At 41.7% G+C, this 14,490-nt stretch overlaps 1 protein-coding gene across 3 annotated transcripts in view; it reads right to left on the bottom strand.

Annotated features, from left to right (window-relative positions):
- The window catches only part of BEND7 (BEN domain containing 7), a 54,392-nt gene that overhangs the window by 36,576 nt on the left and 3,326 nt on the right, over nt 1–14,490 (bottom strand). The window contains exons 1-3 of one of the 3 annotated variants that reach the window (XM_081023772.1): nt 11,409–11,455; nt 10,906–10,989; nt 2,493–2,792 (exon numbers count right to left, since the gene is read on the bottom strand). In XM_081023772.1, the coding sequence (XP_080879898.1) occupies nt 2,493–2,754 (262 nt within the window). In that variant the 5' untranslated portion in view covers nt 2,755–2,792; nt 10,906–10,989; nt 11,409–11,455. Of the gene's footprint in view, nt 1–2,492; nt 2,793–10,905; nt 10,990–11,408; nt 11,456–14,490 lie in introns of those variants that run through there. The other 2 variants (XM_081023770.1, XM_081023771.1) reach the window with 2 other exon arrangements.

Below are 14,490 nucleotides of genomic sequence, written 5' to 3'. Positions count from 1 at the left end.
ACTCCCATCATCCCCAGCCAGGTCTGTGTGCTGGCTGGGGATGATGGGAGTTGCAGTTAAAAACATCTAGAGGGCACATGGTTGGCAAAGGCTGTTGTAATGTGAAAGACTTTGAACAATTCAAAGCTCTATAAATGCTAAATACTCTATTACAGTTCATTGGCATTGTTGCTAATTGCTTCTTTCCACATTAACGTGCTATACATTTGATGTTAGCCATGCTGAGCCCGGTTTTGGCCGGGGAGGGTGGGGTATAAATAATAATAATAATAATAATAATAATAATAATAATAATAAATTTATTATCTCCCTTCTATTCCTCTATCTTCTCTATCCTGTGAAGACACTTCTGCCCAATAACAGGACTTGCCCAGTCAGTTAAAGCATGCCACAAACACATTTGATCCTTTGTACAGACTCTGCCCCTCAGGTCTCAATTCAAAGACCATAGCATGTCTCTCTCTCTCTCTCTCTCTCTCTCTCTCTCTTTCCAGGAAAGGAGGAATGCTGCACAATAACTGGGTTGCTCTCTGCCCCTGTTCCTGGGTACAGTGTGTGTACTCAGGGCTGGAGAGGAGCAGTTCTCTGTCTTCAGAGGAAAAGGCTCATTAAATGGCAAGTCACTGCCACAGCGGGAGAAGATAGCCTTGCTGGTGCTAGCCACTTTTTTGGACTCAAGTCCCAGTATGAGAGCACCAGCTATCCTGAAGGAATGCATCAGATCCCACACAAAGACAAGAAACAACTGGAAACCTAAACACTTTCAGCACATGGAACTCTTCTCTTGCTCCACCACATTAAGAAAGCAGCCATATGACTGGAAACACAATACAGGCGCCCCCCACTTACATGTGTTCTGCTTGCATGAAACCGCGTACACAAGCGGTGCTGGGAAACAATTAAACAATTCAATTCAAGCACAGAAATGGTGGGAGAGAGAACCCACCCGCGAGGAGACCTTACCTGGAGCCCAAAGAGGATGTCAGTGAGGGCGGAGGAAGCCCCAAAGAGACTGGAGGCACAGCAGGGCTTTGTTTATGCTGCTCAGCTTCCCCGCCTAACAGCTGATATGTGGGGTAGTGCAGCAGCAGCAGCAGCAGCAGCCTCTTTCCCACGTGTCCTCCAGCCTCCTGCTGGTCCCAGAGGTTCAATTCTAGTTGTGGGTATTTTTGGATTCAGCAGTTTTGGTATAGATTGGCAAAGAGGGTGTTTAAAGGGTATCCCCACTTTACTTATGCACGTGAGGCCCCAGGATGTAACCCCTGTGTAAGTGGGGGCTATACCTGTACTGCATTTTCCACATTTCTAAGCAAACAAACATAATACAGTTAAGAAAAAAAATAGTTGTACTATGCTGTAGTACTATCCTTCCTGTGTTCAATCTGAGCCAATGCACTAACAGAAATGAAACTGAACATAAAAGGGACAGTATTGTTTCCTCTTCTGTACAACTGAAAATTAATACACACACTGATATAATAGATGCAAGTGATGAATGTTTGCATCAATTACAAGTGATGAATACATCAATGTCTTTGTCTATATACATATATAATTTTGTAAGGTGGATTTTGTGGGTGCACATTCACATTTCCCATCTATAATTGCAATAATCAATACAGACCTCAAAGCCAAGCCAACTTCTTTCTATGATATAAATTAATTTTGACCAAGTAAAAGAAGGCTATATCTAGTTATGAAATGGAAATATTATTACTAAGTGCCAGAAGCAAAACACACCTTCCAATTAATCAACTAAAACAGTGGTGGTAACCAGCAAGCCATACGCCAAGTCCAGCAATGAGAGCATGCCATTCTATGCACATGAAAGCACCTTCTTGTGCCTATCATATTTCCCCCTGTAGTCCACTGAACCACACAGGCAGAAGTGTGGCATGGAGGAGGCAGGCCCCCAATTATGTGCCACAAATGCCTTTACTTGTGCCATAGATTGGCCATTCATGAACTAAAGAAGGGGTGGGGAACCTGGACTTGATCATTCCAGGCCAGGCTGTCTGGGGCTGATAGGAGTTGGAATTCACCAGCATCTGGAAGGTCATAGATTCCCTACCTATGGAATAATCTATCCTTACGATATAGTGTTTGTAGCCTTAATATAAAATGCATTTTCAGTGTACCTAAAAAACCATTTAAAAGAGGTTTAAGATCAGCTTTGGGTCCAAACATAAAAACCTTAACTTTTTACAGCTGGCAATCGTACAACTTTCTCTGAATTTGTATCTGCTTTTTATGCAGAAGGTCCCAGATTCAATCCCTGGAGCCTCTAGCCAGGGCTGGGACAGAACACTGCCTGGAACCCCAGAGAGTTACTGTCAGTCAGGATAGACAATACCGAGATGAGCCAGTATAAGGAAGATTCTTATGTTTCTAACATAATGGCCAAATTATTTTATCCAAGTAACTCAGCACTCATTTTTTAAAGAGAACAAAACGAAGAAGAAGTGATTTAAATGTATAAATGTGGATCCTACCATTTGCACCTACGGTTCGTGCTTGGTTTTGGAAGGTTTTGGACCGAGTTCCATATTGCCCTGAATAGTGGCTTATCTGGGGGGATAATTCATTCCAAGTACCACTCTGAGTTGGATGGAGGTTTGCCTGGGTTTCTGCAGGGGGATTCAGACGCTGAGCCCAGGCCAAATCTAAGTCCTGGGGTTCTTCCTTCAGTTTTTCTCCTTCTTTGCCAACTCGCTGATATATTCTTCCAGTGCTGTCATTCAGTAATCTTCTCATCCCTGTAATTTGTTTTTTAATTTCCCGGCTTTCATCTCCTAGAGAAAACAGAGACACAGTTATCACAGTAAATTAGCAAAAATGGTAATGATACATGATACATATTACTATGTTTCAGAGGACTTTGAGGATGTCTACTTTCTGAAATGCATGCCGATTGGCATTGCACACACACATATGTATGCAGACAACTATTTTGTTGCCATGCATACTATGCAGATGTGATACTAAATACATGATCACCTACAACGTAGAGAGTATATGTTTGAGTCTGCATAAGAGTTAAAAAATATATGCACAGAACCATTTAAGTTAGTTCAAATTATCAAATACAGTGGTACCTTGGGTTAAGAACTTAATTTGTTCTGGAGGTCTGTTCTTAATTTAAGTTAGTTCAAATTATCAAGTACAGTGGTACCTCGGGTTAAGAACTTAATTCGTTCTGGAAGTCTGTTCTTAACCTGAAACTGTTCTTAACCTGAAGGACCACTTTAGCTAATGGGGCCTCCTGCTGCCGCTGCGCTGCCAGAGCACGATTTCTGTTCTCATCCTGAAGCAAAGTTCTTAACCCGAGGTACTATTTCTGGGTTAGCGGAGTCTGTAACCTGAAGTGTATGTAACCCGAGGTACCACTGTATTGCTTCAATGCCACAGCTGTTGGGATGTACAGTAAGTGATAATAAAACAGTTTAATAAAACCTGCTTAAAATGTCATAGTTCATAAAAAGTAGTCTATTATCATTACTAGTATCAAGCTTGAGAACTTAGCCCCTCATAGGATCAATCCATAGCAGCGAGTTGTTAGTTCAAAGGAATTTTATAATGATGGAGAAGATGGAATAACAACAAAATTAATAATAAAAGAAAATGTTACATTTTATTTAATACCTGCCTATTTAATACCCACAGACTAACGTATAGCCAGTCTCTGATGCATAGCAATTCAGAATGTGAAAAGGAAAAATATATATGAAAAATGCCACTGTTTCTAATGACAACTCTGCACATTTAAAAACAATTATGTACTCGGCATCATCTGAGTATTAATTTTATTTATGACTGTGCTTATTTCACACTGAATGTGTGCATGTTTGGAGCAGAATGTTGCCATTTTGCCCACTGAGGCATGCAAATACATTTCATTAGCAGTAGGAAAAGTCTGTAGCAAACCTATCAAGCATTTTAAGCATGAGTGGAAATGGATATTGAAAACAGACAGCATTCACATAAGATGAATTTTCTACACTGAAGTCACTTCCTTGCAGGACACATGCATTTTTCGCCACATAGAATCATAGAATCATAGAGTTGGAAGAGACCACAAGGGCCATCGAGTCCAACCCCCTGCCAAGCAGGAAACACCACCAGAGCACTCCTGACATATGGTTGTCAAGCCTCTGCTTAAAGACCTCCAAAGAAGGAGACTCCACCACACTCCTTGGCAGCAAATTCCACTGTCAAACAGCTCTTACTGTCAGGAAGTTCTTCCTAATGTTTAGGTGGAATCTTCTTTCTTGTAGTTTGGAACCATTGCTCCGTGTCCGCTTCTCTGGAGCAGCAGAAAACAACCTTTCTCCCTCCTCTATGTGACATCCTTTTATATATTTGAACATGGCTATCATATCACCCCTTAACCTCCTCTTCTCCAGGCTAAACATGCCCAGCTCCCTTAGCCATTCCTCATAAGGCATCGTTTCCAGGCCTTTGACCATTTTGGTTGCCCTCCTCTGGACACGTTCCAGTTTGTCAGTGTCCATACTTGGACTAAACAAACAAAATGCCAAAAGTCTAAGCTTCTGCTTTCACAGCTTTTCAGAGTGGCTGGTCAGCCTCCAGAACCTGATAGAAGTGCTGGGGAAGATCTAGGGAGAAAAGAGTCTACTGTGATCTGCAGAAATCCACCATCATAAGCAGCATAAACACTGTTGAAGCAGAAATGAGCAGCCCATCTGAGTCATATCTGGACCCTTTAATATATTGTACTCCCTTTGTTAATCTGCCCCCGTTACAATACTCTTTTTGTGGAGAGTACTGAACATGGATGGAGCTCTTAGCTAGATTGGACTCTATGGGGCTTTCCCTGGAAGATTCTGTGTGGGTGACAACAATAATACTCAGAATCTGTATAGCTCTTTCAACTATTCAAAGCACTTCACACACACTGTCTTCTGCAACAACCCTGTAAGGTAGGTCAGTAGTGTTATACCTATATTACCAATGTGCCTGAGGATGAGAGACAATGGCTTGCCTAAGGCCACCTAGGGCGTTCATAGCTGAGGCAAGAACACCAGGGACTTCCTAGATGGTGGCTCAGTTTCTTAGTGACTACGCTACACCGGCATGGGGCTGGAGGAGGTCTGCTCCTGGCAAATGAAACTGTGGCTTTGAGCCACATACTTGATGGCTCTGCCCTCTATTTGTGGCTGTTATTGATTTGTTGTTTATTGTATTTTAATGTTTGTTGTGAGCTGCCCTAAACATTTTATTGGAAAGGTTATATATTTTAAAACCTGCATCTGGAGGCTGATCTGGTATTAATGAGGGCAAACAAGCTGAAGTTTAATGCAGATTAGATGTGGAGGCGCTGTTTGTTGAGATTTCTGCTCATCTGGATGAAGGTATGTATACAACCCATTTTGATTAGACAAATTCATGGAGCAGAGGGCTGTCAGTAACTACTAGCCACAATGGCTATGCTCTACCTCCAAAGCTGGAGACACAGCAATGCTTCCGAACACCAGTTGTTGGAAATCACAGGAAGGGAGAGTGTTCTTGTGCTCTTATCTGCTCACTGGTTTCCCACAAGCATGTGGTTGGCCACTGTGAGAAGAGGATGCTGGACTAGATGGCCCATTGGCTGGATCCAGCTTGCTATTTTCATGTCCTTATCTGCTTAGGAAGGGCAGAATAGTTATATTATCATAATCAGCATCACCACTGAACTCATGTGTGTTGTGCACAGCCCTTATGCAAACCTATATATGTCTGTCTATAGAGGTTGAATATCATCTCAATGGTCAATTACACTGCCCATCTTAACTGAATTTGGCTTCAGTTTTAGTTGCCTCTAGCACTGTTTAGATTAGAACATTCACAACTTCGCCTGTTGTAAATGAAAAGAAGAAATATGGTTGGGAGTCATCAGCAAACTCTGTATGACCATTTCCAATGCTTGCATGTAGATGTTAAATAGCATGGGAGATAAAAATGAACTCTGTAGAACTGTAAATAAAATGGATGTGAAAATGTTGGGCAAAAATCCCCCCACCTTTGCCCTCTGCAACTAACCCATGAGAGAGGAGTGGCAACCAGAGCACAGTATCTCCAACTCCCATCCATGCCAGGCTATCCAGAAGGATAACACAGTCCATGGTACTGAAAGCTGTTGAGAGCTCAAAGATAATAAAAAGGGTCACAATCCCTCTATCTTTCTGGCAAATGTCATCAACCAGTACAACCAAGGAAGTCTCAGTCCTAAAAACATTGTTATCTAGGAATGTCCTGAAATGTGGTGCCTCTGCACTCTTTTAGATGCTTTGGCCAAGATTACCAATGTCCAATAATCTGAAAGGTCCTAAGAAGAGTTGTCCAACAACTTCCTTCAAGGCAGCATGGGCCATCCCCTCTCACAAGGTGGCATTAAGCTCCCCTTCAGCTAGATGGCCAAGGGTCAAGCACACTAAAGGTAGGTCAAACCTTTCCAAGCACTAGGTCACCCTCAGGCTGCAATAATTAAAAATGAGCTAAGCAATTGCAGCAAAATGGTGCTAGAAGAACTTCTGGTATTTGTACTGTTGTCAACCAGAAGTACAAGTCAAAGCAGAAGACAATGATTTTTACCTGGGAAATGCTTGGCAAATAATTAACAGTGGGCTGTACCAGGAGTTCCAATTCATCTCCCAGTTATCCAAATGTGTGAGCCTACTCAGTTATCTGGGAAAAGGCTCAACTGGATGACACTGAGCAGACACTGTGTCAGAGAAGACTTCTATTCTCCATCAGCCTTCAAATGGGTCTAGTCAGATTCATTCTGCATCTTCTTCCTCTTGCATTCAAGTTGTCTTTGCAACTGTTTCATCACCACAAGCTCCCCAGAATGCCAAGGGTCAGATCACTACAATATTATGTATAGTAGCAATTGTGTCTGTTAACAGAGCCACTTCAGCATTCCACAGATCAAAGAGAGCACAGCAAAACTGCCAGCCCTTTTGGCTGGAAAGTATAGTGGTGGAACTATAAGGAAACCACCTTGCTCCATCAGTTTCCAAAGGCAAACCAATCTAAATGGGCTCCTATCCCTACAAGGAATCAGAAGCACCAACAGCTTAAGCCACCTTCGGGTATAGGGCGGTATGCAAATTGAGTAAATAAATAAAAATAAATTAAATAAACAGCTTAAGCTCAGTGGCCTATGCTGGTAAAATCTTTCTTACAGAGCTCCATAGGAGAGCTGGTGAAATAGACCAAACTAAGGTACAAACTAATGTACAGAACATGTTTTAACACTGTGAAGTAGTGCCTAGTATCGTTCCCAACACATCTGGTAACGCCTTTGTCAGGGAACCCTCCCATGCACTATTTACTCTGACAGGTAAATGCTTCCTTGTATCTATTATCCAGCAAGAAGAGCCTTATTTCCAAAATGTCACCTTAAGCAGAACAGAACTACAATACAATTCAGTGCCAGAACAACGGTTTCACATGCACCAGGCCCCAGGTTTAATCTCCAGCATCTCCAGAGTCGGCTGGGGAAGACTTCTGCCTAAAGACCTGGAAAGCCACTGCCAGTCAGTGTAGGCAATACTGAGCTAAATGGACCAATGACTTGACTCAGTCTAATGGACCAATGGGCTGACTCCTATGTTCCTTCCTATGAGTGTTCTGTGTAGTTAGAATCATTGCTCTATTTATTTCTCATTAGAGGAATTGAACATGGTTACTCTGACCCTGATTAATTTTGTTGATCTTTCCCTATTTTGGAGAAGTGTACTGTACAATTGGATACCAGTGTTGTCTTCTCTTCCACCAAGGATATCAGAACATTGCTGATCTCCTTGAATAATATTTGCAGGCCAGTTCATAGCATTTCAAGGCCTGAAGATGTTCAACATGCACATAAGCCTCAATACAGGCTTCCTTCCACAAGTAGGAAATTTAGCAATAAAAAACACAATATTCATCTTTTTCATAGTATCATTGACACAGCAATTTACCAATAATTAAGTCAAAATAAATAAATAAAAATTTAAAAAATTGTCCCATAGCACCTTAGAGTGTCCCATAGCACCTTAGAGTGAAGAATATGAAAGCTTATACCCACAACAAACTTAGTTGGTCTCTAAGGTGCTACGGGACAATTTTTTGATTTTGATTTATTTATTTCGACTGCATCAGACCAACACGGCTACCTACCTGAACCAATAATTAAGGACAGTGAACTTTTTTACATTGGGGTCCGCGTGATATGCCTACTACATACAGTGGTACCTCGGGTTAAGTACTTAATTCGTTCCGGAGGTCCGTTCTTAACCTGAAACTGTTCTTAACCTGAAGCACCACTTTAGCTAATGCGGCCTCCTGCTGCAGCCACGCCGCCGGAGCACGATTTCTGTTCTCATCCTGAAGCAAAGTTCTTAACCTGAAGCACTATTTCTGGGTTAGCGGAGTCTGTAACCTGAAGCGTATGTAACCTGAGGTACCACTGTAATTTGGAATTTGGCCCCAAGATTTCAGAAAATATCGCTAGTGTGTTTGACCCAACACTTACATAAGCAATTGTAGCTATTAAAAGAGAAGATGAAAGTAAATTTAATAATATGGACTGCTAATTTTTTTCTGATTGACTATGGTTAAAAATATTGTTTTGAGGACAATGTGCTTTGAGGGTACACATCCTATACTCATTTACTTGGGAGTAAACCTCACTGTATGAGGGACGCGGGTGGTGCTGTGGTCTAAACCACTGAGCCTCTTGGGCTTGCCGATCAGAAGGTCGGCGGTTCGAATCCCCATGACGGGGTGAGCTCCCTTTGCTTGGTCCCAGCTCCTGCCAACCTAGCAGTTCGAAAGCACGCCAAAACAAAGTGCAAGTAGATAAATAGGTACCGCTCCAGCGGGAAGGTAAATGGCGTTTCCGTGCGCTGCTCTGGTTTCAGTGTTCTGTTGCGCCAGAAGTGGCTTAGTCATACTGGCCACATGACCTGAAAAACTGTCTGCGGACAACGCTGGCTCCCTCGGCCTGTAAAGTGAGATGAGCGCCACAACCCCAGAGTCATTCACGACTGGACTTAACTGTCAGGGGTCCTTTACCTTTTTACCTTTTTAAACCTCATTGTACTTTATAGGATTTACTTCCAAATAAACATGTATAGAATTTCACGATCATTTACACTATATAGCCCTTCCCTACTGCAAGCCCACTTCACTCATTTTATTCTGGCAAAATGAAGTTATTGGTCTACCAAAATCTAATTCATCAAAACAAAAATGTAGTAAAACACACAGACACCTGCACTACAGCATATTTCAGTCCCACTTTATATCAGCCATAAACATCTCTGCTTTCTGCACCTCTTCAAAATAAATTCACACTGAAGACTGCACACAGTGTAGCATTCAATTTTATGAAACTATAAAGTTCTTCATTGTTAATTACACAGATAAATGTCTCATCACACATTTGGTTACCAGGATTGCATAATTAGTTTTCTACATTAACCTTTCAAAAGCAGAATCTCAACTGCAAGTTTAAAACCATTGTAAAAATTGTTTACAACAGACCTATGTTTCCCTGTGCTTCTGGAAAGCAATGCATTCCACAGAAGGCAGAGGAAAGCAATATAAGCATGATGACTCTTAAGAACTTTTAGCAATGGAGGGAGGTTGATAGCTCTATGGAGTCTTTTTTGGGAGACAAAAATCTGAAACCCATTAAATAAAGTAAAATAAATTCACACCTTGCTATGCTATGCCAAAATAACCCTTAACACTATGGACAAAGCCAAAGGCCTACCACAAGCGACGTAAAAAAAGATGCTTCAAATGTTAAAACCACAAACAGAGAACAGAACCAATGCACCTTTGTGGGTTTGCATAACAGATTCAGAAATGTTTATCTACCCCCATATCTTACCATGCCGCTGATGTCACAGTACGTGAGTCTCTGGTGACAGTCACACTTTCTCCAACACAGCCATTTTACCAGGCCCAGCAGGGGACTTTGTGAGACCACTGCACAGCACAACATTGGAGGGAAGTAGCTCATGTCTAATAAGAGTAGCTGTTGCCCCACTTGAAGGATCCGTGTAGCAGCAATGAATGAAATTAAAGAATTCTGTTTACAGCAGTGAGGCACTGAATTCTGCAGTGTCTGATTCTTCTCCATAGGAGAACTTAAGCACTTTTATGGTTAACTGTTTAAAATCTTTGGCATTAAGCAATAAATATGTTTTATAAGATGGATCAAGAGCAGCTAGGATTCTTCTGCATTACAGCAGGTATGAGCAGTTGAACTATAGGGGGTCAGAATCATAGTAGGGGCAATCATGACAGTTATGAGCAATTCACTGATAAAGTCCTATCAAGCTTCAGTTAGGAAGACAATAATATTTCATTATTTTCTTTACACATTTTGGACAGCTGATTTAATTTAATTTGGCTGTGGTTAAGATAAGTGCCATGTTTGCAGAGGTGAAGGGACATTATATTAAGACAACACATTAATCCCACCCATGGCCAAAGCAAAACCAAACAAATAGTGGCTTTCTGGAAATTGAATTTCTGTTATCCAGATGTCAAAGATGTAATGCCCCAATTACACAAACTATTGCCAGTGAAGCATGCCAGCAAATATGCAATGTAAATGGGTTGAGCACAGAGCTGCAAACTACATAGTCAGCATCTTGTTCTCTGGGTGAGTGATAATTAGCATTGTGGGTAGACACTAATAAACATTTATGTCTCAAATTACAGCATTTTTAGCAAATGTTAATAAAAGATATGCTGGCAATTGGCAAAACAGAAAGACATTTGAAAAGAACATCCTATAAAACAGTGGCAAGTACTTCCTATAGGCATGCAGTAATTCTCACCCACCCACATGCTTCCTGCCACAAATGTGCCATTTGGAAATTAATCAACGTGAGAACATACCTAAATAAAATTGTTGCGCTTCTTTGGCCTCCCCATTAACATCATTATTATAGTCAGGGATCTTGTATGCCTCATGGTGATAATCTGGAATTAAAAATAGGGAGATGAATTAGAATTCAAGTGATCTGGAAAAAAATGAACACTGAATACGATGTTACAATTTTATCTCATAATCTCCCAATGTATCTGCTTTTTTATTCAATGCACATCTGATCAGTCAATGAAAACGTGCTCTGTGTCAGCCCTCCCTAAAAACAAATAAAGCCCTCTGCTTTTGCTGAAGGCACTTAACCAAAATATTTTCCATATTTCAGCAAACAGCTATGTCTGGGGGTTCACTTGTGGTGTTCATTTTCACAATAAATTAATATAGCAGACACCAACTATCTGGAGTGTTGTCTTTTGCTGTGTCTTTCAGAATGCATGGGAGATTTTGACAGAAATGAAAAGTGTGCCATCCTTACAGACAAATAGAAATTTGTAAGTCTTGCCTGATGACAAACCTTTTAGCTCTTTGGCCTTTTATCTGGGAAGGTTGCCAATGAATTCTAATGGGAACATATCAGGCTCTACGAATGGAAATTAATAAAAAATTTCAAATAAAACTGAATACATACAATGAATGTAGAAGCTCCCTTTTTATCACAACTACATAGTGAATAAGTAATAATACCTATGCAGGCACAAACAGGCAGGCATATGCAAGCAGAAAAAAGGAATTATGGCAGGCATTTATAGGAAGACTATCTTCCTGGCTTTTGTTTCTGACCCTACTGCTAGCACACTCTGTCCTTAGGCTTGAGGTTGACAGATTGAATATTCAGAAATAAGGAATCTTCAGTAACAGTGGAGTCTGGTATAAGGAATATCCATTACATCCAATGGAAGTGTGATCTAATGTCAGAACAAAACTAGTTTATTGACAATCTATCTCCTCTATGCAAAAATATCTGAGAAATCAAATGATGGGTCCCTAATCCCTGCTCTCATCAGCAAAGGTTAGTGGTGACTGGGATAATTCAGACAGTAGAGCATGAGACTCTTTAATTTCAGGGTCATGGGTTCAAGCCCTCCCCCCCATTGAGACTAGATGACCTGACCCTTGTGGTCCCTTTCAACCCTACAATTCTATCATTCCATGACTGAGTTTGCCTTGAGTGACTACTCAAGATGTTTACTTATGGAGGAGACACCACGTTTTGCATGTTTGTTCTTCTCACTGCTATAGAGCAGGAGGTTCACAAACTTCGTTGCGCTGAGTCTCTGCAAAGTAAGAAAACAACTAGACAGATGGTTCTTCTAGCAGGGCTCACACTTGTCCTCAGTTCAGAGGCCAGCAATCAAAAAATGATTGAGGGTGTTAGTCTGCATGAACTCACAGAATGCTTTGAAGTCTCTGCGAGACAGACCCTAGGGAATAAAAAGGTTACACAAAAGAGCTATCGTCCTCATAGGAGTGATCACAAACACAAGGGATAAGGCATTACAAATCTAGCACATTACATTAAATTATTGGCACTTAGCCTACTGGCCCAACCTAAGATAAAAAAGGCCACAGCAGAAATAGAGAATATGAGCAACTTAAGGGTAAGACAAAGAGTGGTATACCCTGAGTTCAAATCCTACTTCAGCAATCTATTCACCTGGGGGGGGGTGCTTTAGGCAAGATACTACCTGCCAACCTCAGCCTTTCATCCATGGCAATAAGAATATTGCCTGCCTTGCAGGGATGTTGTAAGAGTCCAGGAGAAAGACTACATAAACTCCAACTCTTATTAAGTTCTAGAATAAGAAAGTGTAAAATTAATTCTGGAGACGTTTACTGAGAAGTCAGTCCCACTGCCTTCAAAGGAAATGATTTCCAAGTGAGAATGCAAAAACTGACAGCCTAACTCATTTTTACAGCCTAATCCTAAGCACATTTTTGCAACAGGATTTATGTGGTCTTAGGGAAGTGTTATGCACAAAAGGAGATGTATATATTTAAAGATCCCAGGGTCCCTGGAATTGATGGTTTCTTCTGTTCCCTGCCTGAAATAACCACGCTGTTATTCTTTAGTATCAAAATGCCCATCATTAGGGTGCCACGGGCATACACAGAGGTGGGGAGCTGCACTGCAAGGGCCACTAAGGGATGAGTACCTGCTTATGCTATTCCCACCACTGAGGGCTGAGTCACCAGTGTCAGCGTCCCCAAAGCCAGGATTTTACATTTCCTTATTACAAACGTATGCAAACCACTCAGCTTATGTGAAAGAAAATCAACAGATGCACTTGAGGACACCACCATGGTAGTGGTAAACCTGCCCTTCGCTGATGGGAGTTCCAGCCTGTGCAAGTCCTGCCTGTATAGTCCATAGAGCTGCTCCTTCATCTACATCGTCTCATGGTGGTTGTTTATTCATCACACGAACATGTACCACAGGGGTCACCAACCCAATGCCTGCAGATACCACGGCACCTACAAGGTTTTAACTGGTGAGCTCTTTTTAAAAAAGAAGTAAGTCTCTTTCTTCCCTAGAAAGTAAGTTATGGGACAAAATGTGAAGGTACCTTCTAAACAATTTCTGTGAAATGGCAGTGAGTGTGGTGTGGCCACTTTGTACATTTTTCCGGGTACTAAGAAATGTTCTCTGTTGTTAGACAGAAACAGCATCACTTGGTGGGGGGGGGGAAGAGGGAGGGAGGGGGGTTCTACACAATGAAGGGCAGTAGGACAGAGGCAGGCCTGTGCAGAGCTTGTCTGAGGCCTGGGGCAGGAGTCTTGTCCATGAGACGCTCTATGCTAGTACACAGTAATGCAGGTCCATATTTTAGTATTGAAGGCCTGCAGTGAATACAGTTACACCCATTAAGTCTCTGGGCAGCTGGGAAGCCCAGGGCATTCTTGGCAATGCAGCACAAGCCCATTAGGCCCCTGGCAGGACCCCCTGGTATACTTAGCTCTTTGAGGTCCAGGGCAGGAGTACCCAGTTGCCCCCCAACCCTCTGTACGGGCCTGGAAAAAGCTAGTTTCCCATAGTAAGTGGAATGTCTCCAAGGGGAGCTGTCCCCCTTATTTTGTGTTGTGCCATGCTCCCCATGGCAGCCATTTTGTGTTATGCCTTCTCCCACCCCAGCAGTTATTCTGTGGCTGGCATCCCAGAACTCTCTCAAAATTCAAAAATTGTGTCCACCGGTCCAAAGAGGCTGGCTATCCCTGGTGCAACAGAACGTTGGGAACTGGGTTTTAGACAAGAGAAACAGAGCGACCAGATCCGTTACTTGAATCATGCTAGACAGGAGCACACGATCCATTCAGACATTTGCACTGGGGAGAAAGGAATGGAACTAAGAGTCTGCACTATGTTCACAATTTCTAGCTTTCACCAAGGCAATATGGATTGCTAAACTCTAAATGCAATTTTGAAATAAAGATTTAATATTACAATAAGTGAGCACACAGCCCCTGAGCCAAATGCAATACACAATATAGTCTTCCTTGGCTAGGAAACATGCCTGAACTGAAAAAAATATAACAAGTAACTACAGTTTGTCCCCAAAAGTTCAGAACAGACTCTTCTGTTTTTTAGATTTTAAAATAAA

The sequence above is a fragment of the Podarcis pityusensis genome (assembly GCF_964106645.2).
Source record: "Podarcis pityusensis genome assembly, chromosome: 10".
In the NCBI taxonomy this organism is placed as follows: Eukaryota; Metazoa; Chordata; class Lepidosauria; order Squamata; family Lacertidae; genus Podarcis; species Podarcis pityusensis.
This window is presented reverse-complemented; position numbering and strand designations above follow the sequence as displayed.